Source organism: Corvus cornix, chromosome 1A, assembly GCF_000738735.6.
Source record: "Corvus cornix cornix isolate S_Up_H32 chromosome 1A, ASM73873v5, whole genome shotgun sequence".
In the NCBI taxonomy this organism is placed as follows: domain Eukaryota; kingdom Metazoa; phylum Chordata; class Aves; order Passeriformes; family Corvidae; genus Corvus; species Corvus cornix.
In genome coordinates, this window is record NC_047057.1 from 46,777,730 (window position 1) to 46,805,189 (window position 27,460).

Consider the following 27,460-nt stretch of genomic DNA (forward strand, 5'->3'; position numbering starts at 1 on the left):
TTCTTTTTAATTGTGTTTTGATGTCATTTTTTAAATATAGTGACAAAGCTAAATTCTTATTAACACTATTTCCAGCAATTCCAATTTCAGTTTTCACAGTACTTTTCCAGTGAGGATATGCATATATAGACACAATGTCCATAAGCAGAACTCTCTTGGGCTGAAAGCTTCACAAGGCTTGAGCAGACATGACTTGCTCTAGAGCTGCCACAGCCTTGCCAGTGTGCACCAGAGACATGGTCTGGGTGCACTGCAGTGGGGCTGGCTGATGGCAGGTCCTTGTTGTGAGCTGATTTGGAACCAGACTTGGGACAAAGACAAAAATGGAATTTCTATGTGGCAGCAGTCCCAGTAAGACAGTATAGCATAGATTAGATGGGGAATGAGTTTCCTCCTTCCACTGAGATGTCGATAGTCCTGTATATTGCTCTGATAGCAATGTGTCTGCTCTTTGTTGCTCTTGGCAAGAGGTGTATGGCCTTTCACTATCAGGTTTTGTCAACTGACATTATTAAAATGCCTTTTAAGGGGAAGAAAAGTTCAATCTACAAACCACCTGGGTACTGGAGCCAGGGTGGAATATCACTACCTACTCAATAGCCAGCATCTTCTGCAAAAAGCTTGTTAGGCTTCACTCCAGGAGATACGCTGCTTTACTTCCAAGGGAAAAGATGAGATGTTATTTCAGGTCTGCTCATTTCCAAGTGCTGGCTTGGGGACTGCTTTCTTTCCTATGCAATATCCAAGCATTTCCATGATCTAAAAATTATTTTTAACAGGTCCTTGTTTATATGGCAGGAAATCCCAAGAGTCTTTGCTGCAGGACTTTGCTTCTTCCTTTGGCATAGGCAAGACTGGATTAGTAACTAAGACAATCTATCTAGAACTGTTGTCTTTCCTATGTTTTCCCTTAGGTGGGACTATAGGCTGAGAAAGGACAGAAAGGAGGAAGCTGGTTTTCTGTCTGAATTTGTACTGAGGGCTCTCTTCTTCTATGTTTTTTTTATTTTATTGGGTTTTTGTCTCCAGCTTTTGGGTGTTTTCTTTACTCCACCTAGAGCACACAATAAGCATAAAAGAAAAAAAAAGAAAACTATATATATCTATGCCAGTACAACATCCCTTTTCGAGCTCTCAGTGTAAGTCATTGTATATGCAGTGAAGCAGCAACAAAGAAATGCTGCACAAACAAAATTTTTTCATTCTCAAAGAGTTTTACAACTCAGAGAATTTTTTTAAATAATGGAGGATTGCTTGAAGGTGCCTTTCGAGAAACTTTGTTTTATTTCCTAAAATAATCAAATAAGTGGAGCGCTGCAAAGATGGATTTCTTAAGCCTTATAGTCATCACCATTCAATAAACACTACGGCCTTAAATCTGGATATAGCTCATGGAAGAAAAAGATCCACAAAATATGAAACTGCAGGAGTTTTTCAAAGGAAGGATTTAGGAACATAATCCCTTGCTTCCCATGATGGATTAATGTAGTTTACTGAAGGGCAATGGTGGGATTTCTTTTGGGAGAAAAAAAATCCCCAGAAGCAATTCAGGTAGTTGAATCCTCCATGAACTGTGAGTCAAGAAAAGTGTCAGAAGAGCAAGAAAAGATACAGTAATAAAACCAGAATGGACCAAGATGTGCACAGCAGTAGAGAATTCACTGCTAGAAGCCTTGAAAACCAGCAGTGATTCTGAAACAAGTTGACAGCCCCTCAAAGCATCAGGGGAAAGGTCTAGACCACTAGTAAATTCCAGACCAGACGTTCTGAGCATTAGGCACCTATTCTGACACATCCATCATGACAAAACAAAATGACCTTCAAGCATAATGTCTCCCAGATAATCCTGCAGCCTGACCTGAAAACAACCACTAGCTTTACCTAGGTTATGTAAAACTGTTAATTCCAGTAATATTGACGTGGAAAATACAAACAGAGAACACAATATGATCCTAAACAGGGCCTCTTGGGAGTAGCAGTGATAAACTACAGTAGCAGATATTTAGATCCAAACATTGCTAACAGAATCTCTAACACAGTCTTACTGTTCCAAATAGAATAGCAACAAATTGGAACTTTTGATAAGCCCTTCTGCAGAGCAGCGTACATCTGTAAAAAAAACCACACTCCCTGCTGGGATCAGGGTATAAATGACCCAGACATTTAGCACATTTACAGTTGCCCTTAGGAGATACTTTTACACCCAGAAGAAACTACCTTTTCATTACTTGAAATAAAACCTTTTACTCCAAAGGCAGTAGAAAGCTATTCTAAGCATGAAGCGGTTGTTAACATGGATGAGAGATTTCTGGATGACTGCAGTTCTTAAGCAGGCAGTTTGATCTGTAAACAGTACATAACTCAATTTAAGCAAGAGATTTTAAGGATAGCTGCAAATAAAAAGAAACATTGCTTGATATGCACTGTAAGAGTAAGTAAATACTTGAGCCTGAAATATGAGAAGCTTTGTATTCCTGTAGGCATCAGTGAGAGTTAAGGACACTTAGCAATTTGGAGGAACAGGCTCCAGATTCATTTAAAGCAAATGGAAATCTTTGTATTAATTTACTCTAATACTGATGTTGTTGGTGATGTAGTTAATAGGTTCAAAACTCCTTTGCAAATACTGATTGTGAAAACCCTCCAAGTTAGTTCTGTAATCTTTATGAAGTTTGGAGTCTCCTGGAGAGTTTGAGAGCATGGCACCTGAAAGTGCAGAAAGTACCACCTAGGATTTAGAAAAATGACACTGGCACAGAGTAAGAAATGTGTCTCTTGGTGGGGATTACTAAGGATTTTCTCTGAGGTAACGCTGTCTCCCCTGTGTCTTTCCTTTCAGCAACAAAGTGCCAAACAAAACCAAAAAGCCCCAAACATCCAACATATCCAACATACCATAGTATCCTCTTCTAGGGTGATTTTTTTTCTTGTGAGGTAAATGTTCCATCAGTAACTAAAACAAAAATCTCGGTTGTGCTATTGTTCCACTTCGTGTTTTTGGAAAAGTTCTCTCACCCCTTTTCACTGTGTATGTAAAATAGGGAGAGTGACAGCATTTCTTCTCCATATATTATGGATGAACATTAGATATAAGAACATTACTTTTCCTTGTTTGATTATATCATTACTGTATTATTATGTAGTTTTATTGTCATTATCAGAACGTCACAGAAATCATTTGCATGTCGGACTTAACATGTTCTCTCCCTAGAATGCAGTTCTATATTTTTGAGCCACCATGTAACTAAGAGGCTGTTTCTTCTGTGTTACAGCTGTATGAAAAGGTTGCTCTTTTCCTGACAAATTTAGGTAAGTAATGTTAAATATAAAATTGAATAATATTGTACTGACTTATTGGTCCATACACCATGATAACATTCAAAATGTCTGTATAATATGAAAAATCCTAACTAATGTGCAATCTATAGGAATTCATGTATTTCTTAAGTTTATAATAAGGAAGTATATAAACTAAACTACTGTGCCATTCAATCAGTGGTGACAACAATCATCCATCTTTGTTCTTGTTTCGACCCCCTACCATCAAAGAATGTGAACAAACTGTTTACTGTAAATAAATGTAAAATTGTTACCTTGGAGGGAAAGGCATGAGTTTTCAGATAGACTGAGCACTCACAACCTCCAGGGTTTGTAAACATGGAAAAGGGGAGTCACTTCTGAAAAACAAATTTATAGCTTGAAACTAAGGTGCTGATTGGCTATCAAACATTTGCCTTTAAGAAGGACAGTAAGGAGGGAAAATAACTAGGTGAATCATCAACTCTACCTACACCTAAATGATATGATGTTCTAAATTTCAGTAACCTTTTCAGCTCACTCACAGAGGCAGTGTTCATGCTAGAGTAAGGAAACATTTTCCAAGGAGAGCATCTACTGCCAATGGGGGAGCAATAGGCTATCATTCATATATCCATGGCTCAGGTAGACTCCATGCAGATTCTGATATTTTCAGAAGATTGCTGTAGTTGGTGGCAATTGGTGAGGGCTCTTTAGTGTCAAGAAGGCTGAAATGAGACTATGGCTGAAGGCCTATTAAGCAAACCATATTATTGCATGTATACAAGTGGTTTGAGGAGGTTATTTTGAGCTTCTGGAAACTTGTACATTGATGATGTTCAGGAAATTATTTTGGACCAGATGGACAGATTTTGATGTCTGGTCAGAGGAAACAGCTGATTTTAGCTACTCTCAGGGCTTTTCTACATCCCAGAAGTCATTGGTAATGTGTTCAAAACATATCTGTGTACAATAGAATTTTATTGTTTTGTTTCTTATTAAACTGAGACTCATAATTTGTATTCTGTAGTTTTAAAATATTTTTGCTATCCTGTATCCTCTATGGATATCCTGTATGGAGAAGATATCTGCTAGCTGCCGTTGAGAGATATGACTTTGAGGTTTGTGAATTGTACAAGCTATGTCCTGACACGCTGAGGACAGTAAGATATAGTCTAGAGACCTTGAAGCTTGATTACTTTCTGTTAGGTTGTCATCAAGGTATGTCTGCTTTTTGCAGAAAGCACTTTTACAGAAAGTCAGTGGGTCAAGTTGTTTCGATCCTGTTCAGACTGTTTTGTGATTTTTAGTCTGATGACCTGAGGAACTGATTTGATCTGAATGATCTTTATCAGTGTAATAAGCTCAAAGTGGTACTGGCAGCAAAACTACACTGAGGACATGGAGGATGTCCTTCTTCAGCTTTTACATGATCTTTTTCAGAACTCACATCTGTGCTCCTCCAGAGCATCACCATTGTCTCTGATGCGCATGTGAGCAAAGGTTCAGCTGCAGCAGCATTGTTATAGTCCAACTTGTCCTTCTTGCAGACTGGCCTCTAATGAAAGAGCAGCTCTAAGAAACAAGTTTATTGTTGTTTCTGTATTTCCAGTGCTTTACTGGAGGCTCTTTTGGAAGCACTTTATGAGTACTATCATTATGATACTCAGAACCAGCATTAGTACCTCCACTTCTCTGATCACTCCTGTTCCCAGCAATGGGTGGCTAACAACAAGCTCCTGCCAGCTGGAAAGTAGTTCCAGAATATGGTACCGGTGTTCGCATGGACATTGTTTTGTTAACTTCTGTCTTGATATTTCTTGAGATGGAGAATAAGGGCCTACCCAAAGAGAAGAATATGTCTTCCCCTTTCCTGATTGCCTTAGCCCATCCACTGAAAAATATTTTTTTCTTGGTTTTCTGTGATGGTTTTTTCCCTGGGACAAGGAAGGGGAGCCATGCAGTGGCACTCCACTGATGCATGTGGGCAAATCCATGAAACAGAATTACAAGGAGGATTTTCTTCAGTTCAGTGTGGCATCTCTAACAAAAAGGCACTTAAATAGCTTGTGGTGGAGTGGCAGTGTCATTATGGTAGGATACAGAGAAGGAAACAAGAGAAGAGCCTGAGCCTGTAAAGACCACTTAAGTACAGGAGGGATGTTTAATACATGCATTACCTCGACCACTTTCTTACAGTCTCCTGGGAACATACATATATAGATACCAGAATAGATTTCTAAGTCTCTACAAGCTCACTAGCTGAGTGCTGCTTCTGGATACAAATTCTTCTGCCAGGTTATATTTTGAAAACAGCAGGCTAATTTACAAATACATTGCCAGCTCTTGTAAGTGTGTGCAGCCTTTGTGCTGAGGGAAATTGATAATCTGAATAAATGTCTGAAACTCTGATAATTTTCTTCACAGAGCAGCCTCGCACCGAATCGGAGTGGGAGAACAGCTTCACTCTGAAAATGTTTCTTTTTCAGTTTGTCAATCTGAACAGTTCTACCTTTTATATAGCATTCTTCCTTGGAAGGTAGGATTGATGTCTGCACACTCATATGTGCAAAACAAAGTAGAGAGAAGAAATAAAATTGTTTATAATGAAACAAAATGGACTATATTATCACACATCTCAAAATACAAATTCCATACTAGCAAAGCAGAACAGATTGCAATTTCATATTCCTTTCAAAAGCCCAGAAACAGATGCAATTTTCATTTCCTGTCACCACATGGTCTCAATATTAACTTAACAATTTCACTATTGGAAACAGATGCATCTCACAATACTATACATGCAGGTCATTTCACTCTGTCTTTATGTGTGTTATAAGTATAGATAAATAAAGGATAGGATAGGATAGGATAGTTCAGTTGGAAGGGACCTGCTTCAATTACATGATCTGGACTGTTAAGAGTGAGTTATGAGCTATCAGTTGGGGGGTTTTTCCATATATATATTTATTGTATATTGTATTTTTATTGTATATTTTATATATATATTATTTGTGTATATATATATGTCTGTGTATATATTATTTGTATATCTCTTTCTGTCAGTCTCCTAAAAACAGAAGACCTTTTTAGTAGAGAAGGTTTGAATAGAAGAATCCATTAGTATGGATTCTTTGCATATGGGAATGATTTGGGGAAAAAACATGGAAGAATAGTTAGAACATCATGGTTCTTAATGAGAACTAATATTTTCACTGATTTCACAGGAAGGCAGACATCACAGAGCATTTTATAGTGTAAGGAAATGGACTGGCAGTTTAAAGCCATTTTCTAAACTGACATGAGCAGCTTCAGTCAGATTTTCCCTTTGCTCTGCATATGTTGAATATCCAACAGCAGAGTATTTGGTATTGAAAGAAAACTGAAAGTAAAAATATCCTTAGTCCTTCATGGGGATTATTCCAGGAATACCCATAAAACATTTTACAGCATAATGTCTTTTATAGTTATACCACTCACATTAAGATAACACCAGATTAAAATAAGTGTGAGCTGTCTTTTAGTACTGTGAACAGACTGCTTACACAACATAGTTGATATATATTCCTGTGTTAAAGATTTACAGGACACCCTGGTGCCTACTTAAGGCTGATAAACCGGTGGAGGCTGGAAGAGGTGAGTGTTTGATAACTGCACACTGATTTATCTGCTGCCCACGGATGCCATGAATGCAAGCAGAGGCAGACACATAACTCTCTCTAGGCATTTTTGAGTGTGTTACTGGGTTTTCAGTTGCTGCCTAAATCCACACTATTGACACTACCATCTGCTATAAAAGCATCTACATATTGATACATATATTCCCTTTTCAATGCTAGCAGTTTTAGTGTTTGCATCACATTCGAATAGTGGTATCAGACGGTTTAAAGATTACTCACATATTTATGCTGGAAATATTTTATCCTTGGAATGAATCAAAGACAGATACGAATCTGACAGCTTTTTGCTTGTAAGAAATCCTTTCTTTTCAGCTTTTCTAGCCTTGTGGACCAGAGAGCTAAAATAATACAGTAAAGAATTAAAAATCCAGACACATAAAATGTATGTGAAATTTGATCAAACCAATTAAACAAACTTCCCAAACAAGCTGCTGGCATCATGTTCTATGTGTATAAAACCAAACAAATATGGAGAGCAATGAGAGTTTTGCAAGTTATTCAAGGACCAATCCTGTTTTATTTATTTTTTTTAACAAATACATTCAGAATTCAAAGTCCATTTGACAGTTATAGGAGGTGAACAGCAGCAGTTTCTGGACCAGTCATTTACTTTCCAGTGCTGCTATGTGCACACTGAAATCCCATGGTTTCTTTCCTGCTTCACAGATGAATAATTGAAACAACTTTGCAGATAAATGACAAATGGTAAGTGGAAAATGCCTGCCAACTTGAATTTTCAAACACTTCTGGATACATAAATATTTTGGTTATTAGAGGTCATTCAAATATTAGCAAAAAATATATATAATTTTAATAAAACCATCCTAATTTTGTAGGTAATTCTGCTCATTCAAGGAAAGAATACTTGATAAATGGGCAGACAGAATTTTGCTTAACATCCCTCCAAAATCTGGCTGGGGCTGAGCTGACCTAACAACTTCCTGCTGTCAAAGGAAGACAGTTCTGCTCTTCCTTTTGAGTCCTCCCCCTGAGGTTTGCTCCTTCCTCTTCCTCTGCATTGGCTCTCACTTGTCCAACTCCAGGAGGAGCCTATTCAGTTCCTCATATCAGCAGTAAACTTCCTTTTTTCTGGCTGAATTGGTTTTCTGATGATTTATTGGGTGATTCATTTCACAGAAGGATCAGAGAACAGGGAAAGAACCTCATCTCTCTGCAGGAGCAGAGATGGAAGGAAAAGAGAACCAGGTTTGTGAGGAAAGTGCAACAGTGAGGTGTTACAGGTTTGGTCAGTTGCTGGTGGAAGCTACTCTTAGTAGTCCCTGTTTAGCTTTTCTCAGAGAAAAAAAAAGAGTCTAATAATAATAAAAAAGTCTAATAAAAATGTCTTGACATTATTGACTGTATCTGTGCTAGGTCTTATTAGAAACCTGCTTTAGAATATAATGTCCAGATATCCCTCCAACAGCCCTCTCTTCACCTGTTGAATGAAGCCAAGTCTAAGACATTTAGTAACACTAGTCCAGTGTCCATGGACATGCTCAGACAACAGTTTACATATTATTTATGTTACCATTATAACATCACTGCTACTTCATTAACACTGCACCTGCCTCTCTTGGGGTACATTCACTCATGTGACTGATGCCTAAAAACAGAAGGATCCTGATTTAGTAATAATGATGGAAAAAAAAAAAAAAAAATCTGTCACCCTGTTAATCTAAAGAGATGCTGAAAGAGGTCAACAGAAACCTCAGCAGGGATCCAGGTTCTGAGAGCTGGATAATGCAGTATGTATAAGAAATTCACGTCTCACTTTATTACAGGTCATAACTGATTTTTCTCCCTAAAAAGTTAAAGAGAAATAATTCCAGTTCTATGACAGTGATTTTCTCAACTTATCTGTAATACCCAAGATTTAAAAATACAGCTTGAGCTACACTGTTTGGATCTGCAAAGCCAATTGTACAAAGTGCTGTTTGAGGACAGAAGGCTTTTGTTCCCTTTCTGGTTTGTCCAATACTAGGTAAAAAATTACCTAAATTTGTACTAGCTGAACATCTCTCCCAAAAGCAGCACCACAACTTCAAGGTCTGGGGCCACTGCTAAAGCAAGCAAGCACTCAGCAAGAAACACTAAGAATTGTTGCTCAGCAGTTAGAGATTTTTAGTTCTTCAAGAAAATAATAGATTTTCATGGTTTACTCAGTCACAGATGTTAAACACTACTCAATTAACAGTTCTAGGTCTATCCTTTAGGCATAAACTGTTTGCCTGTGCAGCCAAGAGGAATTTTCTCTTCATTCTTTGACTTGATGCACAGTCACCCTCCCCAAAAACTATTGAAATCAATGGAGAAACTTGGTGGCCTTTGCCTCCACCCTGCCCACTGTTGCACAGAACATTAGAAGCACTGATGTGAAAACTGCACTGGTTTCAGCTGACTCTGACCTCTGCAGAGAATTAGGTGGTAGGTTTAAAATGTTTAAAATGCTGACAGAATGATACAGCGTCATCTGTTCCCATGAGTTTATATTTCTTAAAAAAATAAGGAGAATGCATTTAATTTCCTTTTAGTAAATGATCCAGTATCATTTATAGCCTTTAAGAAATGCTTTAAAACTCAGTATAATTTCTGTTTAATATTTTGTTTCTTTTTTCTTTTCCTGTAGTGCCACCCTAGTGGATGCCTTATTGATCTTTGTATGCAAATGGGTATTATAATGGTGTTAAAGCAGACATGGAATAATTTCATGGAATTGGGATATCCGTAAGTAAATATAATACGTGTGTTTCTGTAGGTTATAGAATACTAAGTTTATGCTTTCCTTATGGCCCATTAATAAAAGCAAGATGCAGTATTCACTGCAATAGAAAATCCCCCCCATGATACAGAACTCCAGATATGCAGATGGTGCTCAGTGCTTTTTTCCACATTGGACATGGTGTGCAAAAGTGGAAGTGTGATATAAATATTAACAAATAAGTAATACATGGGAAGTACTTGATTTTGTTAAATTGTATTCTGTGTTCTAAAACTCCTTAAAAATAACTGTGTGACCACTGTATTGATTACATGAAAAATATTATATGTATCCTTTCTTAGCTATGCCAGTAATTTCTAAATTTGATTACTTGTTGGGTGATAAAAGATGCCTGAAAGAGCAGGTACAAGCTGGAAAAAATGCACTGCTGGTATATGCACTCTGAGAGCTAGAAAAATGTACTGACTGGTATGTAGACATGTTCCCTTGTGATCTTCAAGGTAACATGGAGCTGTGCCCTAGCTAAAAGCTTGGCAATTATTCATTTTCTATTGGTTCATTCCTTATTGATTAGTATTTAATGAGCATGTTTAACACGATTAATATAGGTTTAATATGATTAACGTAGTTGATGCCAGAGACAGTGTTGCTGGTCATCAAGGGAAATTAGCAAGTGTGAAAATCTAAGAGAGAGCTGACATTGTCAGAAAGTTTGCCCTAGCAAAGTTCAGAGGGATTTGCTATTTCTCCATCTTTCCTGGGCCTAGCACTCCTTGCCAGTATTTTGCAGCTGTTAGGGCTGCAGGAATTAGTTGGGACAGGCAGGAGGGAACAGTAGCAGCAGTATTGATCCTTCTCTTTCCATTGCCTATCTCTTTTGTCAGTTTTCATTAGAACTCTCTGCATTCTATTAATATAGATTTTGAAACTTAACAAGGAGCACAGAAGAGAAATAAAAGAAGGTGACTGATAGAGATAGGAGATTTTTTTAAGAGCAAGCGATTTAATAGGAATAAACTGGTTCAGGTGAAGTGAATCTTCACTTTAGAGTCACAAGGAAAATCACAACATGAAAGACACAGTCACAACATTGTGAAAGGCTTCAGCTTATTCTGATGAGAGATGTTCTTGTTCTCCAGACCCTGCAGTCCACCTTCTAGCCCTGAAATGCTGCCCTTACCCAAATCCAGTGACTATTTGCAGTCACTTTGCACTCTTTACCATTCACAGACCATACCAGGCCACTGCGAAAGCAAGAAGTGAAGAAGCATTGTCAGGAAAAGGACTTAATTATCTGGGAGATCTATCATGTTCTATCTTACTGAGACAAAGTGGCCAACCACAACTTCAGAGAAAATCTCCGTCACTGTGGTTTGGAGTTTTTTTGCTCTCTATATACTAACTAGTGTCCTTTGTTGGCCAAACCACTTCAACTCCTGGAAACAGTGTTTATTTCAGATGTGAGAATTCATTTCTCTTTTGGCTCAGTGCCTCTCACAGTGGTCTTACACATGCATTTCTTTGCGAACAGCATCTTCCCCCTGATGTCCAGTACAGCTCCCCCATTTCTTGAGATGGAGGTAGCTCATATGTCAGCCATCCATCTCTCAGCCACTGTGTGCTGTCAGTAGTTCAGACACTTCTTTCTGCCTCTTGCTTATCTGAATGCTTGGCTGCAGACATCATTCAGGGTTGCCTTTTCCCTTCCAGGATTGCCCAGAGACTGTTAGCATGCACACTGTAGAGCCATGCAGAGATGCCAGGTCACACACAGGAAAGGATCAAGCAGCATTAGCACTCTTATTTACTGAGCTCAGCTATCTCTAAACAGCATTGCATTCTGTCATATAAACAGACCCTGAAGTGATTTGCCGTTCTGTGCAGAGAAAAAGAAGTAAATAAATAACAAAAAGATGTCAAAATCCTTTTACCATTTTAACAACATCTAGGCTGGGATTACAGCTCGTCAGCTGTATCTGTTTTCATATCTATTATGCTGTGTCATCAGCCACATGTATTACTAGTGCTCTATTTTCCTGTACATTGGGAAATTAATTTTGCAAGATATGTTGTGCCCACTTAACCTCTTCCAATTTTGTGATAACTAGCCATTAATATTCTTTACCTTGTTTCTTTAATTTAATTTAAAATGTAGGCTTATTCAAAACTGGTGGACCAGGAGAAAACTACGGCAAGAGTATGGCACACAGGGAAAAACAAGCTTCCCACAGTGGGAAAAGGACTATAATCTGCAGCCTATGAATGCTTATGGACTCTTTGATGAATACCTAGAAATGAGTATGGCTCTAATCTTTGTTATCTCTCTTTCACTAGGTTCTAATGTTGTTGCTTTTTTGTTGATGTGGGCTGGCATATTCTTTTAATTATCACTATGTGAAGCTAAGGAGACTGCAAAAAGGTTTTTTTTTTTCTCACAGGTCAGGTGAGGAATGGGAGTAAGTTTTTAAGACCCAAACCGATGCAGTTAAGCACACTGCTGATGGTTTGCTAACCTCCCATGTATGAAACAGTTTCCAAACTGGATTTGGTTTGCCAAACCAGAGCCCAGTTCTTTATCTGCATACATTTCTGAAGAACTCTGCTGTTTTTTCTAAAGAAAGTTGCCTTGTGCTTTTACTTTTAAGAGTATGGTACAGACCTGTATGCTTGTTTATGTTTAAAATCCTCCCTCATTTACTACCTCACATTTACAAAGTAATCTACTCCCAAAAGTCACTGCTCTATCCAGAGGGGAGAGGAGGAAAACTGCTCCAAAAAATATTAAAGAAACATGACCTTTTGCCCTGTGTGACTGAACTGTGTATGTTACGATTGGTTTTTTCTTTTTCTCCCTCACACAATTCTTTTCAAATTAATGGGAAATCTGACAAGATGAAAACCTGCCTCTAGAAACTTAAACAAAATTTCAAAATGTTTCCCATCTGAACTGTTAAAAGGAATGTATTCATTCCTAATCTTTGCAAGTATTGAGAGATCGTAGTTGATGCTGGTGTAAAAATGTTCCTTTCTAAAAGCCCAGTTTGTCCACCTCTGAACTTCACTCCAAACTACAAAATTTAGATAGTGCTGTTCATTCCAGGGTCAGATGTGCATTTGTTCTTTTCATCCTTCCTTCTGAACTTTCAGCAAGGACTTGCTGTACAACTGCCACAATAGACCACTATATAGTGTGACATAATAAGAAGTGTTTGCATAATTACATAATTTTTATTTGCATACACTGTTTGGAATCTTAGACCTTGGGATTAGATCCTAACAATTATACTGTGATATTTCCTTCTTTTTCCTAGTTCTTCAGTTTGGGTTCACAACCATTTTTGTGGCAGCTTTTCCGCTGGCACCACTTCTGGCCTTACTAAACAATATTATTGAAATTCGGCTTGATGCTTACAAATTTGTTACTCAGTGGAGAAGACCTTTAGCTTCAAGAGCCAAAGATATAGGTGAGCTCTTTGTACGGTGTTTGTTACATGTATGTGTTATTTGTAAGTCAAAGTTTTGACCACTTCAAGTAAGAGCACATTTTAAGGCATTTTCAGTCATCTTCCCAATTAATAATACATCCCTTGATTGTTCAAAACAACTTCAAGTATCTGATGCCAATCTACTTATGCAATTAATAGTCTATATTGGGAAATGTCTCTTAAAGATTTTCTGGGGGACTTAAAAGCCAAGGTGTAAAGTGATCAGTGTTGTCTGCAGGTGTTTTGTTGTGGCAGACACCCTGTGTGAACACATGCTGCTGCCCAACTGGAATATAATAACCAGACAGACCAGATGGAACATGAAAGTCAAGTTCAAGGGGCCACCATCCTGTAAGGGACCTGTATGTTCTATATTTACCTGGCCAAAACCAAGCTCCCCTGTGACTCGTGCTCACTGGGTCCCTGGTGGGTCAGACAGGGTGGGTCTGGATCCCAGCAGACAACTCGCTCTCAGCGAGTCACACCTGCATTGCTAAACACAAGGTTCACACAACTCTGAGGTCATCCAGCCACACACTATTGCAAGGGTTCTTTGAACTATTTTGACTACAAATCTCTTCTGTCCTTGCAGTATGCAAAAGCAGAACACCTTTAGGAGGAACTTTAAAACAAAGTTATCTGCCCAATGCTGAATCCCTGGTGTTTTCAGAGGGGTAAATAGGAAACCTCACTAACTGTCTCCGTTGCAAAAATAAGTAGCCCACACCAAGAAATAGCAGAAGCTCAGGCTTTGTACTCTTAGAACATTCTACCTTGTGCCTAAAGTCTGTGTCTGATTAAAGCTTTGAATGTTAACAGTGTGAATCTGTGGGTTTTGGCACAAGTCTGGACAATAGCCAGTACATGGCATACACTGCACACATAATTTCTAAAGAAACCAGTTATATAATGAATTAATAGAAGCACAGAAAAATACTTTTTTTCCTGTCGATTCAGGTGTGATTTCTCAAAATCAATTGCATTTGCCCCTTATTCGGCAAAGTTTTCAGTCAGGACAGTTCGATGCTTCATTAAATCAATTGGTATGTCTAACCTTCCTTTAGTGTGGTTGACAGTGATGGTCCTCATGACCAGAGTTGCTGTGTGCCTGTACCACAAGATCTGTCAGGCAGTTGAGGATGGGCCAAATATACCCAGGTGAAGCCCAGACCGCCTGCCATTGTGTAGCATTAGTGTGCCATGAAGATTTGGATGCTGATAGGAACACTCTGACCAGCTGTGCATGAGGTCTACACAAGGCCCCTGTGACCAGCAGATGATGGATTGCATGTATTCATGGCTACCCTGGCAGACCCTCCTTGAAGGCTGGAAAGCCATCATCATAAGCAGGGAAGCTTACAGCATTTCTTAAAACTGCCCAAATGGTCATGTGTCTTGGTGAACTAAGGCCTCTGTGAGCATTTTTGCAGCTTCCTTAATATTATTTACAGGATAAAAAAAATTTCCACTGTGGGAATATGTCTGGTCCACTAAAGTCACCCTGTTCAATAAGAAAATTTATTTTCCCTCAGTGACTCTCGGATAAAAACTACATAAAACCACCTTGTGCAGTGGGGACAACTACTTCAGATCATGCAGTATTTCAGGCACTTTGGTTCTTGTTTTTTCTGGAGCAAACATACTCTCCTTGTGGAACAGGCATCTGGTACGGCATCCTGGAAGGCATTGGAATTCTTTCCGTTATCACAAATGCGTTTGTTATAGCAGTGACATCGGATTTCATCCCTCGCCTTGTTTATGCTTACAAATATGGACCTTGTGCTGGCCAAGGAGAAGCTGGACAAAAGTAAGCTTTTTCTTGGGGGGGGGGGGAGGAGGGGGAAACATGTTGACTTACTACTTGAAATAGAAGCAGTATTACTGTCTGTGTATGTTTTGATTCCACTAACCCAAATGTATTGTTTGTGTTTAGGTAACAGATACCAGCCACAGGTACTGATGCTCTGCACGTTCACAGAATGGGTTGCTGAGTGACTGTGATTCATGACGTTAATTCAAGGCAAACATGGCAGAGCTATTTCAGAGATTTAGTGTGTGTGACAGGATGCTGCCCAAGCTGTACTTACCAGCTGATACTACATGGATATAATCCTCTTTTCTTTCTGAAGCCATGCTGATACTAACCAGTAAAGAATTTGTTGAGCATTTTAAACTTGTACCCTAGGGTTTTTTCCTGATGTAATATTCAGCATGTATTACTCAAAAAAGTAGTGTCTATCAAGAGGAAGCAATTTCCAACTAATACATCAAGATATACTTACAGAGAAAAGTAATTTGTTTTTCTTCTTAAACTAGAGTTCTTAGATTAAATCTTCCAGGAGATATTTGTGATCTAAATCCCTGCTGCCTAAGTGGATTTTCTTTCAGTGTTGCTAAATACTAAGTTTATATTAGCCTGTGCACACTACCAGCAAGTATGAGGTAGTTGCTGCATGGCCACTGGTGAAATCTAGGCTGTTGGACTGTGGGAAGGTCACTGAATCCAACCAAACACAGACACAGTTTGCAAATGCTCTAGCAGTGCCATTAGCAAGGAACCCTGCTGTTCAAAGAAACCCAGGCTAAACAGTAGACAGTGACAGAGAGCTTACACTCTGCTATTGGGCATATGGCAGATTGGTTTTTTTACTCCATGCTGCAGAAAGTGAGTTCATCTGTTGCTGCTTTTTTGACATATTTTGATTATCAATACATTTAATCATACTGACGGAAGAAGGGTATCTGCTGCAGCAGCTCCTGATTTGCAGATCTGCTAACTTGCTGTCCTGCAAGGGGTTGGGCATTTTAGCTGGGGCTAGGGAAGATACTCTGTTTACTTTCAGGAAGAGTTAAAATCCCTTCAGGGGTAAAGTGGTCTGGTTCCAGTTGTTCCTGAGCATGTGCCTCTGCTCGTGCCATTAGAAAGATCTACAGGATATTGCGACACTGCAAGCAACTCTCCTTGCTAAGGAAAGCATAAGGAGGGATTTTCTCAGGGCCACTGTGCATGAAAAAACAACACCTTTAGAAATATTTCTCTTATGACTCAAATATGACTCAGTGGCTTTGAAACTAGTTCTGCATAGGGGAGGTAGTTTGGCTCACAGAGAAAGCTCTTATGTTCTTTTCACAAACCTCTTGTACAATGTTTTCACACTTCTGCTGCTTTTTTGAGTGAATTTCTAGATGAAACCATCAGGTAGTAATCCTTTGAAGGATTACTTGTGCTAAAAGGAATTACTTGTATTTGAAGGAACCTTGTATTAAAACTGTTTATGTCAGCATTCTGAATGATGTTATTAGTAAGTACTGTTACAAAAGCAGGAAGGTATTCAAAAATCCACAGGAATAGTGAAATTTCTCAAATTAAGGAGTGAAGACCATCTGTTACTGAATAGCTTAAAAGAGAGAGGTACTCTTTTCTTTCAGAAGACATCTGTAGGTATTAGATCCATATGACACAGAGTGATACCAGAAAAATACTGGAATTAAATTAAGTTCCAAATCCAATCAGTATGGAGACAAAGCCAGATGGTGTTTGTATAATTTCTCAAAGACTGTAAAGTCCATATTTAGAAAACCCCAAACCAAAACAAAAATCCCCCAGCCCTTACTGTGCATTACACTCTGCACCAAGCTGAGTAGTGTGCCTACACTTACCTGTGCTCGGGCAGTGCAGCATGAACAGCACAACACATTTTGGCCATATCTCTCCTCAGCTTTACTAACGCCAAAGTTGAACCTTCTATTGATGCCCACAGCCCTTTGCCAGGGGGCACAACTTCTACTCAGTCTTCTCTAAATTTTGCCTGGCCTTCACAGTGCTCGGTCACCCTGGGATCTTCCAGTATGGAGTTCCTCTGATTAACTGGACATTTTCTAAAAAGCTCTTTTAAGTACATATCTTTCCATCTGATGTAGCCTCCCTTTGTGCTAGTACCATGAGTGTAACAGTGGGAATATTTTGATTATCTTCCTAACACTCCTCATTATTTTCTCTGCCCCTATTGTGTCACCATTTAGGTGACTTTTCAAAAGTAACCAGTCCCAATCTTCATCATTCCTTCTCCCATAGAAATCTATCATTTCTTCACTTTTATTGTTCATCTGACCTACTTTAGCATTTCTTTTATATTGCCTCAACATCCCTTTCAAATATTAATAAGCATCAAAATTGTACTTTGGATCTTATGAAACCCAAAGGACATCCTCCTGGGTACAACAGTTAATGGAAAAACCTTGCTGTGTCCTGATGACAGCATTTTGTCCCCTCTAGGTGTATGGTTGGCTACGTTAATGCCAGTTTATCAGTATTTCTGGTGTCTGACTTTGAAAACCGTTCTGAGCCAACATCAAATGGAAGTGAATTCTCTGGTTCACCATTAAAATACTGCAGGTAAGTTTCTGACCAACATACTTCTCTGCTTCAAGACAATGAAATGGAGAAACATCATAATAAATCTGGAGTTGAAACTAATTTTTAGAACTTAAAAATTGAAAGTTTTAACTGTGCTGTTCAGGGTGATGCTCTTCTTGGTACTGCTTGGCTGTTACCTGCATGATTCCTTCCTCAGATAAAAGAGAAGTTGGTATCTGGAACGTGTTCCTAATGCAGGATTTTTATGGGCCAATAATAGGTGCCTGATTACTTGGGTACCAGTGAGATCCAACTGTGATGAGATTATATCATAGGACATGCACAGGGAAGTGAAGGTTGCGTAGGAGCAGCCACACTGAGTTATTTCACAGGTGTGACAGACATAAACAGGCTCTGTCATAAGCTATCTTTACGAAACCTCAAATTTAGCATTTCCTAATTGTTGAATTGTTAATATGGTGATGTCATTGCTTACAGGTGTAATTATTAGCAATAATCATACACCTGTGGCTTGAATCAAAGAAAGATGAGCAGTTACTTATCTGCATGTCTTTGTCCTCAGCAATAGATTGGAGAAATAGCAGTCGGAGAAGTTTGTAATGGCAGATTTGCACCTGAGTGATTTTAATGGCCAAAAACCTCAAGGATCTACATAAAGGTCTTAAGTGGTGTCCCAAACAAAAATACAAAACAAATACAGCTACCATTTTTTTAATTGCAATATTACATTACAAGCATGAGTCTTGGTAGTCCTTTAGCAGATATGCTTAGTGCCAGTATTTTTCACTGTGATGAAAATATTTTACGAGTGCCTAAAGAACAAAAGATACTCTGTGATAGCACAAAGGTCTGTGATACAGCAAAAGTCAGTGATACAATAAAAGTCAGTGATACTTGCAATACTGTGACTTTTTATGAATAAGAAGAATTTTGAGTGGTATAGCATAATAAATGGGGGGATGCATTAATGGATGGCATTAATGCTTTCATTTAACTAACTGCTATTTAAGACTATTGCAACTTCTTTAGCAGAAAGAGTACTCCAATGTTGAATTCACCTGTGGAGCAGAACCACAGTGAGAATATTCCATTCCACATTGTTTGCTATAGCATTATTTAATAATGTTTTGTCATTCTGACCATTCTCTTCCCCACCTCTAATTCCTTTCTTCCCCAACTTCTAGCATGAAGTAGCTGCTCCTTTAATCTGATTACGGAAATCCCACAATAAACAAACAAAAAAATTGTCTGCTCAATATCCCATAAACAGAACACTATTCAAATTGGTGTGATAAATCTCCAAAAGATAAATCTGCTCTTTTGGGAGACACTGAATTGTTATGTATATCTACCCTTGAAAGAAAATTAACATCTTTCTTTAGCTGAGTTTATCAGCTACTTACCCACCTGCATTCTGCTAAAACATCAGTCATTTTAATTGCACTTCAAGGCAGATATTGATAGGGAGGTAAGGAAATATTATGTTCTACTGTGTAATAGTGTAGGCATTTTTCCAGGAAGGCAGTTTGTCTGAAAAAAAAACCCCAGTTAACTTCTGGTTGCCTGGAACACAGATAGTGCTGTGCTATTCTGGTTGTTTATAAAAGGCTTCCCCGTTTTTTCATGTGTGACATTGGATTCCTAGCAAGTAAAAAAGAAGATATATACTCTACTGGGACTTGGTCCAGGGACTTCTGTTCTCAGGATGCTTAGGATATTGTAAAGCATCCTAAACTATGAAGTCAGAATGCTGCTTGCACAAGGAAAGGTATCTCAGTTTTAAGATCTTGCTCTAGAAATACTGCACTTCTGAGAGATTTGATGCTAAGATATCAAGACAGTTTCTTTCTGTTTGTATAGCACCCTCTGAAATCTAAGAAGGTGAAGCTTCATGGAGAAATAGAGAACTACAGATTATCATTGAGATGAAAGAACTGTTTATTTCTTTTATTCATCTACATTTTCATTAGTTTCTTAAAACTAACTTAGTGATCAACCTTAAGTGTATTATTTACTGTGGTATTTTCAATATTTTTTTACAATGGGTTTTCTGTCCCATCTAGGAAACAGATTAAGAAGCAAACAATTTTTACACTACTTCTAAATTAAGTTTCCACAGTACTATTTTAGAATTAACACACTGCTAGTAAAAATGGACTCCAGAATGTGTGACTTAAACAGATTCATGGTTTGTAAATATAATTTTGGAGCATTCCTGGATCCAGCTTTCCCAACAGATATCTGCAGGTAAATTATGGAGATCTAAAGTCTTCCATGAAACACTCTGGGAGAGAAGACACCAGATCCCTTTCTTACACGGTCCTCACCCTGTTGATATACCAAGAGGTGCAGTGCTGGCTGTGCTCAAGTCAGGATGAGTGATGCTTTACACCAGGGATGGCCAACTAATTTATCAAGGGCCAGATGGTGTCCACGAAGCAGTTTTATATGGATTTTGGGAGACTTATCAGGCTGACAAGACTGGGGACATTTGTGGGTTTAAAATGTCCTTGTAGTGGGAATAAAGTGTCCCTTAAAAGAGCAAATCATCCCACTCTTCTCCAGGTTCTGAGGAGATGCCTGAAAGGCACATGTCGTGTTGCCAAGGGAGATGCTGCAGGGTCAAAGCACCCACCATCCTGTGTATTTGCTTCAGCGGTTTTGTTTCATACAGACACTGCTTTGGGTCCTTTGTACCTAATATCCATTACCAGCTAGAGCACTCCTGATATGCGTCTTACTGGTAGGTTTCAGCTGAAAGTAAGTCCATTTGGATGAAGAAAAGCATGGTAAGTGGAGGTGATCAGGACACTTGCTCCAAGAGCATACACCTGACCTGAAATCAAACGTTAGCATAGGCCCAGCCTTAGAAGCAAGCAGAGTTATGGTAACCTGTGCAGTCTGAACGGAGCTCATTTTTGGTGCAGAAAATGCAATGATCAAGAGAAGGTGGGTTTTGGTTTTTCCTTCCCCCAGGCAGCAGTGCAGGAGCTTGCTAACTACCATACCATGCTTGTCTTTCAGGTACAGGGACTACCGAGACCCTCCTCACTCCCCAGTGCCCTACGGTTACACGCTGCAGTTCTGGCACGTCTTAGCAGCGCGCTTGGCTTTCATTATTGTATTTGAGGTCAGTGACCATTCAGGTGGTAGAACAAAACCAAAAAGAAAACAAATTTCCCTCCAAAGCTTTGCATTGGGCTGATCTATGATGGCAGCAGTTGAGGTGGTTTTTGTCTTGGTTTCTTCAACTTACATTGTGCTTTGTTTTCTCAGATTTGTTTTCTGAACAGTATGTAGGTTCTCATAGAAAAGGGAATATAAGACTGAAAACTATAGCAGTGACTTGCAAAGAGGGGGAAATAGATGAAGCTTTTAGTTACTTTATGAGGAACTTGTCTAGATTGGGAAGCCATATGCTGACTGGTGCATGAGGATAGAGGTGAAGGAACATGAGAAGAAAATACTAAATCTGAGCAACTGAAAAACAATGATAGTTAAAGTTATAGTATTTGCACATCTAGATTTTGTCCTTGTTTTTTTTTTTTTTTTTTTAATGCCAAGAAAGAAAGAAAGAAAGATTGATTTGATAGAGGCCTGCTGGGCTTAATCTCTTCTAGTTTCATGAACTGTCAGTACTGAAAGTCAGGGTATGCATCTCCAAAAAGGACTAGAAGAATGGTCTTGGCAGGTCAGCCTAAGAATTTTAAAGACTGAAGAGAGTCTGGCCTCTTGATACACACTTGACATAAAGCAGCACAGTGTAGGTGCAAAGAGAAGTGAGGGAAGAAAAATCAGCCCTGTTCAAGTCTCAGTGTCCAGCCAAATTTGTGACCAACTGTGGAATAACTTTTTGTGTCTGCCTGTAACCGACACATCAGATTTGACTTTGCTTTACCTCAACCAAAGCCATAGGCTGGTTCATATCTGCTTCCCTCAACATAAGCCACTCTGTTTAAGGAAAGCTGTTTCCTTAACTAGATCTATGAAATCAAAAAGGTAATTGCAGCAGAAACCATGACCTCTTCTTGGAAAACAACAGTGGGTGTATTGTGATTGCTATAGTGCTTACAATAAAGATTGCACTGAGAGACAGGGGACTCAAGGTAGGGACTCAAGGTAACTGCCTAGGCTCATACCCCTTTTTGGCATTCTGAGTGTGGGTTATTTTAGATAACTTAACCTTCTTTGAAAACAAACAAAAGTATTTCCTATCACTGCAGAAGAAATTATTTGTCCAGGCTAAACTGACAGAAGAAGCTTTTTTTCCCTCTTTTTAGGTTTGGCAAAAAACCCCAACATTTAGAGTATTGTGAGTTTCTTTCTCATGAGGGAAGAATACATGGGAAAACATCTTACATTCTCTTTTCAGTGGCTTTCAAAAGAAGGGTTCTGCTTGGAGAAGAAGAAATACCCTTATTTCTCCAATCTAGAACGTGTGTCCTTTCTGAGATGGAGGATTTTTCTGTTTGTCTGCTCCTCCTCTCAAGGGAAATGAGTAAATCTCCAAGCAGCATTTTTGATCAAGCAGAAAAGGACACTCAAGCAATCCTCCTGCATCAAAGTCAAGCTTTGCTGTGTCATGCCTAAAATAGGAGGGACAAAGGATCAGTTAACTTGTACGTAATTGTCATGTTTGCTAAATAGGAATATGTCTTTGGATAAGAGACCTAGTGTAAGAAAAAAGGTTTAGGTTTTGTTTTGTGCAGATACATTACTACTTTTGTATAGATACATTACTTCTAATACTGATGCAAGCATTTATGGCAACAGGAAAGTGTTACATCATTTGATCCTCCTCTTCCTGCAGAGCAGGAAGTAATACCCATACTAATACCAGCCCCTGTCTGAACAAGCTTACAGCAAATCATGACCTCAGGGCTTTCAACACACAGGTCATAGAACAGTTCTGAGGCCTTATTTGAACCCACCTGCTCATAATTTCTGCTGCATATTTCTGACCAATAATCCACGGACTTTGGCTGGAATTTTTGTGGGGAAAATACTTCATGGTTTGTTTTATTAAAATTTAGTAATGGGTTTGGTTTTAACACAACATCTGCCTGTAAATTGGAAAGAGAAGGTTTTCAGAACATATGAGAAGTACTTGTTTTCTTCCTAAGGTTTTAAATTTTTCATTCCATTTTTTGTGCCCACAGCACCTTGTCTTTTGCATAAAGCATCTGATCTCCTACTTAATTCCAGATCTTCCAAAAGATCTGAGAGATCGAATGAGGAGAGAAAAGTACCTGATTCAGGAAATGATGTATGAAGCTGAACTAGAACGTCTGCAAAAAGAGCGGAAGGAAAGGAAAAAGAATGGAAAATCTTATCACAATGAGTGGCCATGACAGGGTGAGGAAGAAACTGCTTAAAAGAAGATAAGAACTCGTTTATAAAAAATTCCTGGTTTTCTACAGCAGAGAGTGCACTGAAAGGAATAGTAATGTTGTGTGCACTTAGCACATGTGCACCCCTGTTTAATAGGGTGGGTTTTGTCATAAGCCTTTTGAAATTAGAGGTGTTTCCAAGGCTTAGTCTTCTCCAGAGCTGATGTCAACATAAGCACATCAAACCAATACTGAGTCTCTGCACTCTTGCCAGGAAGCTCCCAGGCCCTAACTAAAATTCGAGGCCCTGAACTTCAAAGCAGTTAGTTATACAACTTCCAGTGCTTTACAGAACGTGGTGATCTCACGGCTCATTCTCATGAAGTTGCTACTTCATAAGCAGTGACTGCGCCTTGGCAACGTGGCAGTGTTTGTCCGTGTGTGTGGCCACCACCTGCAGCACTTGCATGGCAGCGTTGCTCTCTTCCACAGTGGACCCTACTGTGTTAGTTTGCATTTACCACCAGTTAAGGTCACGTTTGTGGACCATTTCCATTACTCAACAATACTGAAGTATTATTTAGGAGAAGATGCATGATCATGAGTCCGATCAGCTGGTCTAACAATGCTGAAAAATGTAGGCATCAGAAGTGCAGACAGATAGCCAAGCATCTAAATGTGGCCAGAAGTATCTAACTGTAGGGTCATTTATTTGGAAATGACACTGTGAAAAGTGGTAATATATGTTAAAGTTTTGAACAGTGCCTTTTCAGCTATAGGACTGTCTGGTGTCTGAAGGAATCAAATCAGGTTATGGCATTTTGCCCAGAACTGCCCATGTATTTGTGTTGCAAGATCACATTGAGCCTAGTCAGGAATTAGGATGTACATGTAAGAGAAGTCAGACGGTGTCTTAAAGACCTATCTGCCTAAGTAAAATAAAAAAAAAAGACAGATGAACAAGGCCAGCAGAAAAAAACACAGTCATCCAGAATATCTATACTTGTAACACTTTCTTTATTCATCATTCCATTATCTATGAAGTCGTGGAGGGAAAAAAGAAGAGACTGCAGAGCAATTCTACACAGGCTGCAAATTAGACTTGGGCAAAATAAGCCACTGTCAACATCCTTTAGCAAATTCCTTAGTACTGAGAAATTAAAAATTTCTTAATTAAGAAATTAAAAATTTCCAGACTATTAATGCAAAAGAGTGCATTTGTAAGCTTTGAAGACGTCATAAGTGTTGGATGGAGCAACATGAATCAAAATACTGAGTGTTGTGAAACCTTTTCCATCAGTTGTTTTTAAAAGTTATTCTGGAAGCAGTTTAATAGAAGGTGTAGAATTGGTTCTTCTGAACAGACCACACAATGTGAGACCCTGTGGGTGGATACCTCAAGCTCCACATGACAATAGGACCATTTGCACCAAGACCAATATTATCAAATTCGATCTTTCCACTGCAAGGGAGAACTGAAGCTATTTGCATGAGAGGGAGAAGCTTTAATGAAAGGGAATATGGCATGAGGAAGGAGAAGGATGGAAGAAAATGTAAGCACACTCCTCTCTGCAGCCACTGCCTGCCTACACGAAAAAGCAAGGAACCTCCTCCAGTAGCAACCCACCATCCTACCTGAAGAGGATAAATGACATAGCAGCTCACTTTTATCAGCTGCTTCTGGCCTAGGCCTGAAAGTCCCATGAGACACCAAAGGCACTGAAAGAATTTCAGGATTAGTCTGTTCTGTGTTGGCTCAGTGCAAAATTGAGTGGGGAGCACAGCTAGTGGTTGTGGGGTAAATTCCTGACTAATGGGAAAGTGAACTTGTTCATCTTTCCTTCTGCTTACAGCAGCTGTGGACTCATCCCACATGGACAGTGGGGAAATAGGAGTATTTCTGTCTCTGTAAATAGGGGATGGGGATTAGGCAATGGCCTCCAATACACACATGCCAGATAATAACCAATGGGTTAGTATTTACCATCCACCACCTACAGTCTGGGGATTTTGGGGCAGGATCGCTGTGCAAAATTATATTCAGACCAAATTCTGATGAATAAATGGATTCGTTTGGATACCCTTTGTTAAATGCCTAAACCAACAGATGACCAGAGCTTAGGAACTGTTTGCTAAGTAGTAAAGTGAGACATGAGCCATGCATAAAATCAGTGTCACCCATATGAGCAAAATGGACCTTTGCAAATCCCTGCAGTTATATACAGCTTTGTCAATTTAGATCTCAATAACTTCTGAGAACTGAACTGAAACACAGTAGAATATAAACTGACTTCCACTCCAGGGAAACCACTGCAATAAAATGTGCCAAAACAAATAATGCACAGCAGAAATGCAATAGACAATAATTGCTTTTGAGGGTAGTTTTCAAGATAGCTACATTATGATGAATTTTTCTGACAATCCATTGCTAGAAGTTGTGTCCTGCTCTGCTCTAAATGAGACCATAGGTTGGCTGTTTGCCAAGCTTGTGCTGAATATGATGCTGCAAGGGACTCTGACTTCCCTAGCAGACCCTGAGTACATCTCTGTCACTTCAGTTTGACCAGTCAAGCCATTGAGGTTTCTCTGCTGCTGGTCTGAATAGAGTTCCCTGGAGTCGTTCAGAGCTATATAGCAGAACACTCAGGAAAGATGCCCCCTTTTTAGTTATTAGAAAAATAAAATACAAATAATAGTATAATAATAAGAAATGGAATTTTAATAGTTTCTAGAGAACTAATTTATGCCATTCTCTTCCTGATGTGATGATAGGTTTTGTTTAAACCTCGAGGTGACAGTCCTGTATGTTGTTTACTTATTCCAGCTCCACAAGAGCACTACCTTCACGGGAATGAGAAAAAAGTGCAACCTCAATGCATGGCACAGACATTTTACATAGCAAGCAGGACAGCACACATCAGAAGATTTACTGTGAAATCATCATGCAATCAGTGTAGAATTGTTCTCCATAGGCCTCTCTTGACAGCAGCATGTACTTCATGAGCAGTTACACACCAATTTTTAAAACCAAGGAAAAAATTGTATATTGGGACTGGTTTTCAGCCTGTTTGCTATGTTTTTTGCATTCTGTCCCATGCTGGTTTTACAGATCTTAGAATAAAAAATGTAAATGAACAACCTGGATACTCTGATAAAAGAAAAATCTAGGAATAGAATATCATCTACATTCAAGCCACCAAATACTACAACAGAAACTGTGTTTACAAATCAGTTCTTTTTTATTTTAAATCTTTCTGAAGGGAGTTACATTATTGACCATATATATTATATATATATATTATATATAAAGTATATAGAGAGATTGTTTATTTGTAAATAGAAAAATTCTATGGAGAAGAATGTCAAGTTTTCACACTTTAAAAAAAAATCATCAACATAAAGCCATGTTTAATGCTTGTATAATGTGATGTAATAAACTTTAAAAATAAATTATGCATACAAAATATTTGCTGCTTGTCATTCATGAGTTTCTTTCTATTTACCTTATTTGTTCAGCAAGCAAACTGACCAGTCAGATAGAAACAAAACTTAAATGCAGACCAAAAAGAGCCAAAATCTATCACTATTTTCTCTCTGTGGTTCTTTTGTGTATTCACATAGCCAAATATTGTTACTGTTGTGGTTTTAGCATCAGGGGTTTTTAATGTTTTTACTTAAACAGGTTCCTAATTGTTTTGTCTCGTGATCCTGCCAGATGCTGCATGTACTTTGGACGCTGTGGAGTGCTCCTGCTCCCATGAAATGAATCAGTTTTGAGCATCCCACATTTCTTTATCAGGTGAACTTTTAGCTGGGAGAGATGAAAGACCAGGGTGCAGGAGTATGGTAGAGACTCCAAGAATTATCTTGCTGCTTTTACACAGACAAGGAAGGTCCTGGCTTAGAATGCAGCTAGCAGAGGACAATATATGTTCCTAGAGAAAATATTATTCAAAATCAATGAATTGTTTTAATTAATGATGCCAATTAAAAGAAGAATATAGAAAAAAAATAAAGCCAAAGGAGTCATTTTATAGCTCTGCAGCAGTCATGGGAGATGAGATAGCAAGAAATGGGATAGTTGCAGAGGTCACCTGAAAACCATAAGGATGTTTGTCTCTAAACCACTTGCAGCAAGACATACTTCCCAGTGAAAACTCACCTTGATGTTATGATTGTGGAGCAATGGATATCACCTGGCCCAAACTTTCACTCCATAGCAAAATTAGAGTTAAATGACTGCTCAGTGCTTAGAGACTTAAGCAATAAAGGGGAGGCAAGATGGTAATTTACGTGTTTCCTCTGTTTTAAACAACTATGTGAATTCAAAGCACTGAGGGAAAAAAAAGTGCATTTTTAAAGTATGACAGCCAGGAAGATTAGTCTTCATGAACAAAACAGGTAGAAGTTACAGATAATGTAAGACAGTCTAAAGCAGCATCAATTACAGCACAGTAATTTCAGCACAGAGTGGTGCAGAAAGGACATGCTGATGCTGTTTCACACAGCAGTGACCAGTCACCCTCTGGAGAAGCACATTCAGAGGGGAATTCAGCATTTGGATAGAG

At 38.7% G+C, this 27,460-nt stretch overlaps 1 protein-coding gene across 7 annotated transcripts in view; it reads left to right on the top strand.

The window, feature by feature from the left end:
- Nucleotides 1–26,093, top strand: part of ANO4 (anoctamin 4) — a 177,785-nt gene extending 151,692 nt beyond the window's left edge. For 6 of the 7 annotated variants that reach the window (XM_010410747.4, XM_039570997.1, XM_039570998.1 and 3 more), the window contains 10 exons: nt 3,273–3,309; nt 5,725–5,836; nt 6,876–6,933; nt 9,607–9,704; nt 11,855–11,997; nt 13,011–13,163; nt 14,844–14,991; nt 17,461–17,580; nt 20,587–20,692; nt 22,722–26,093. In XM_010410747.4, coding sequence (XP_010409049.1) covers nt 3,273–3,309; nt 5,725–5,836; nt 6,876–6,933; nt 9,607–9,704; nt 11,855–11,997; nt 13,011–13,163; nt 14,844–14,991; nt 17,461–17,580; nt 20,587–20,692; nt 22,722–22,913 — 1,167 coding nt within the window. In that variant the 3' untranslated portion in view covers nt 22,914–26,093. The other variant, XM_039571000.1, reaches the window with a different exon arrangement.
- Nucleotides 26,094–27,460: the final 1,367 nt, after the last annotated feature.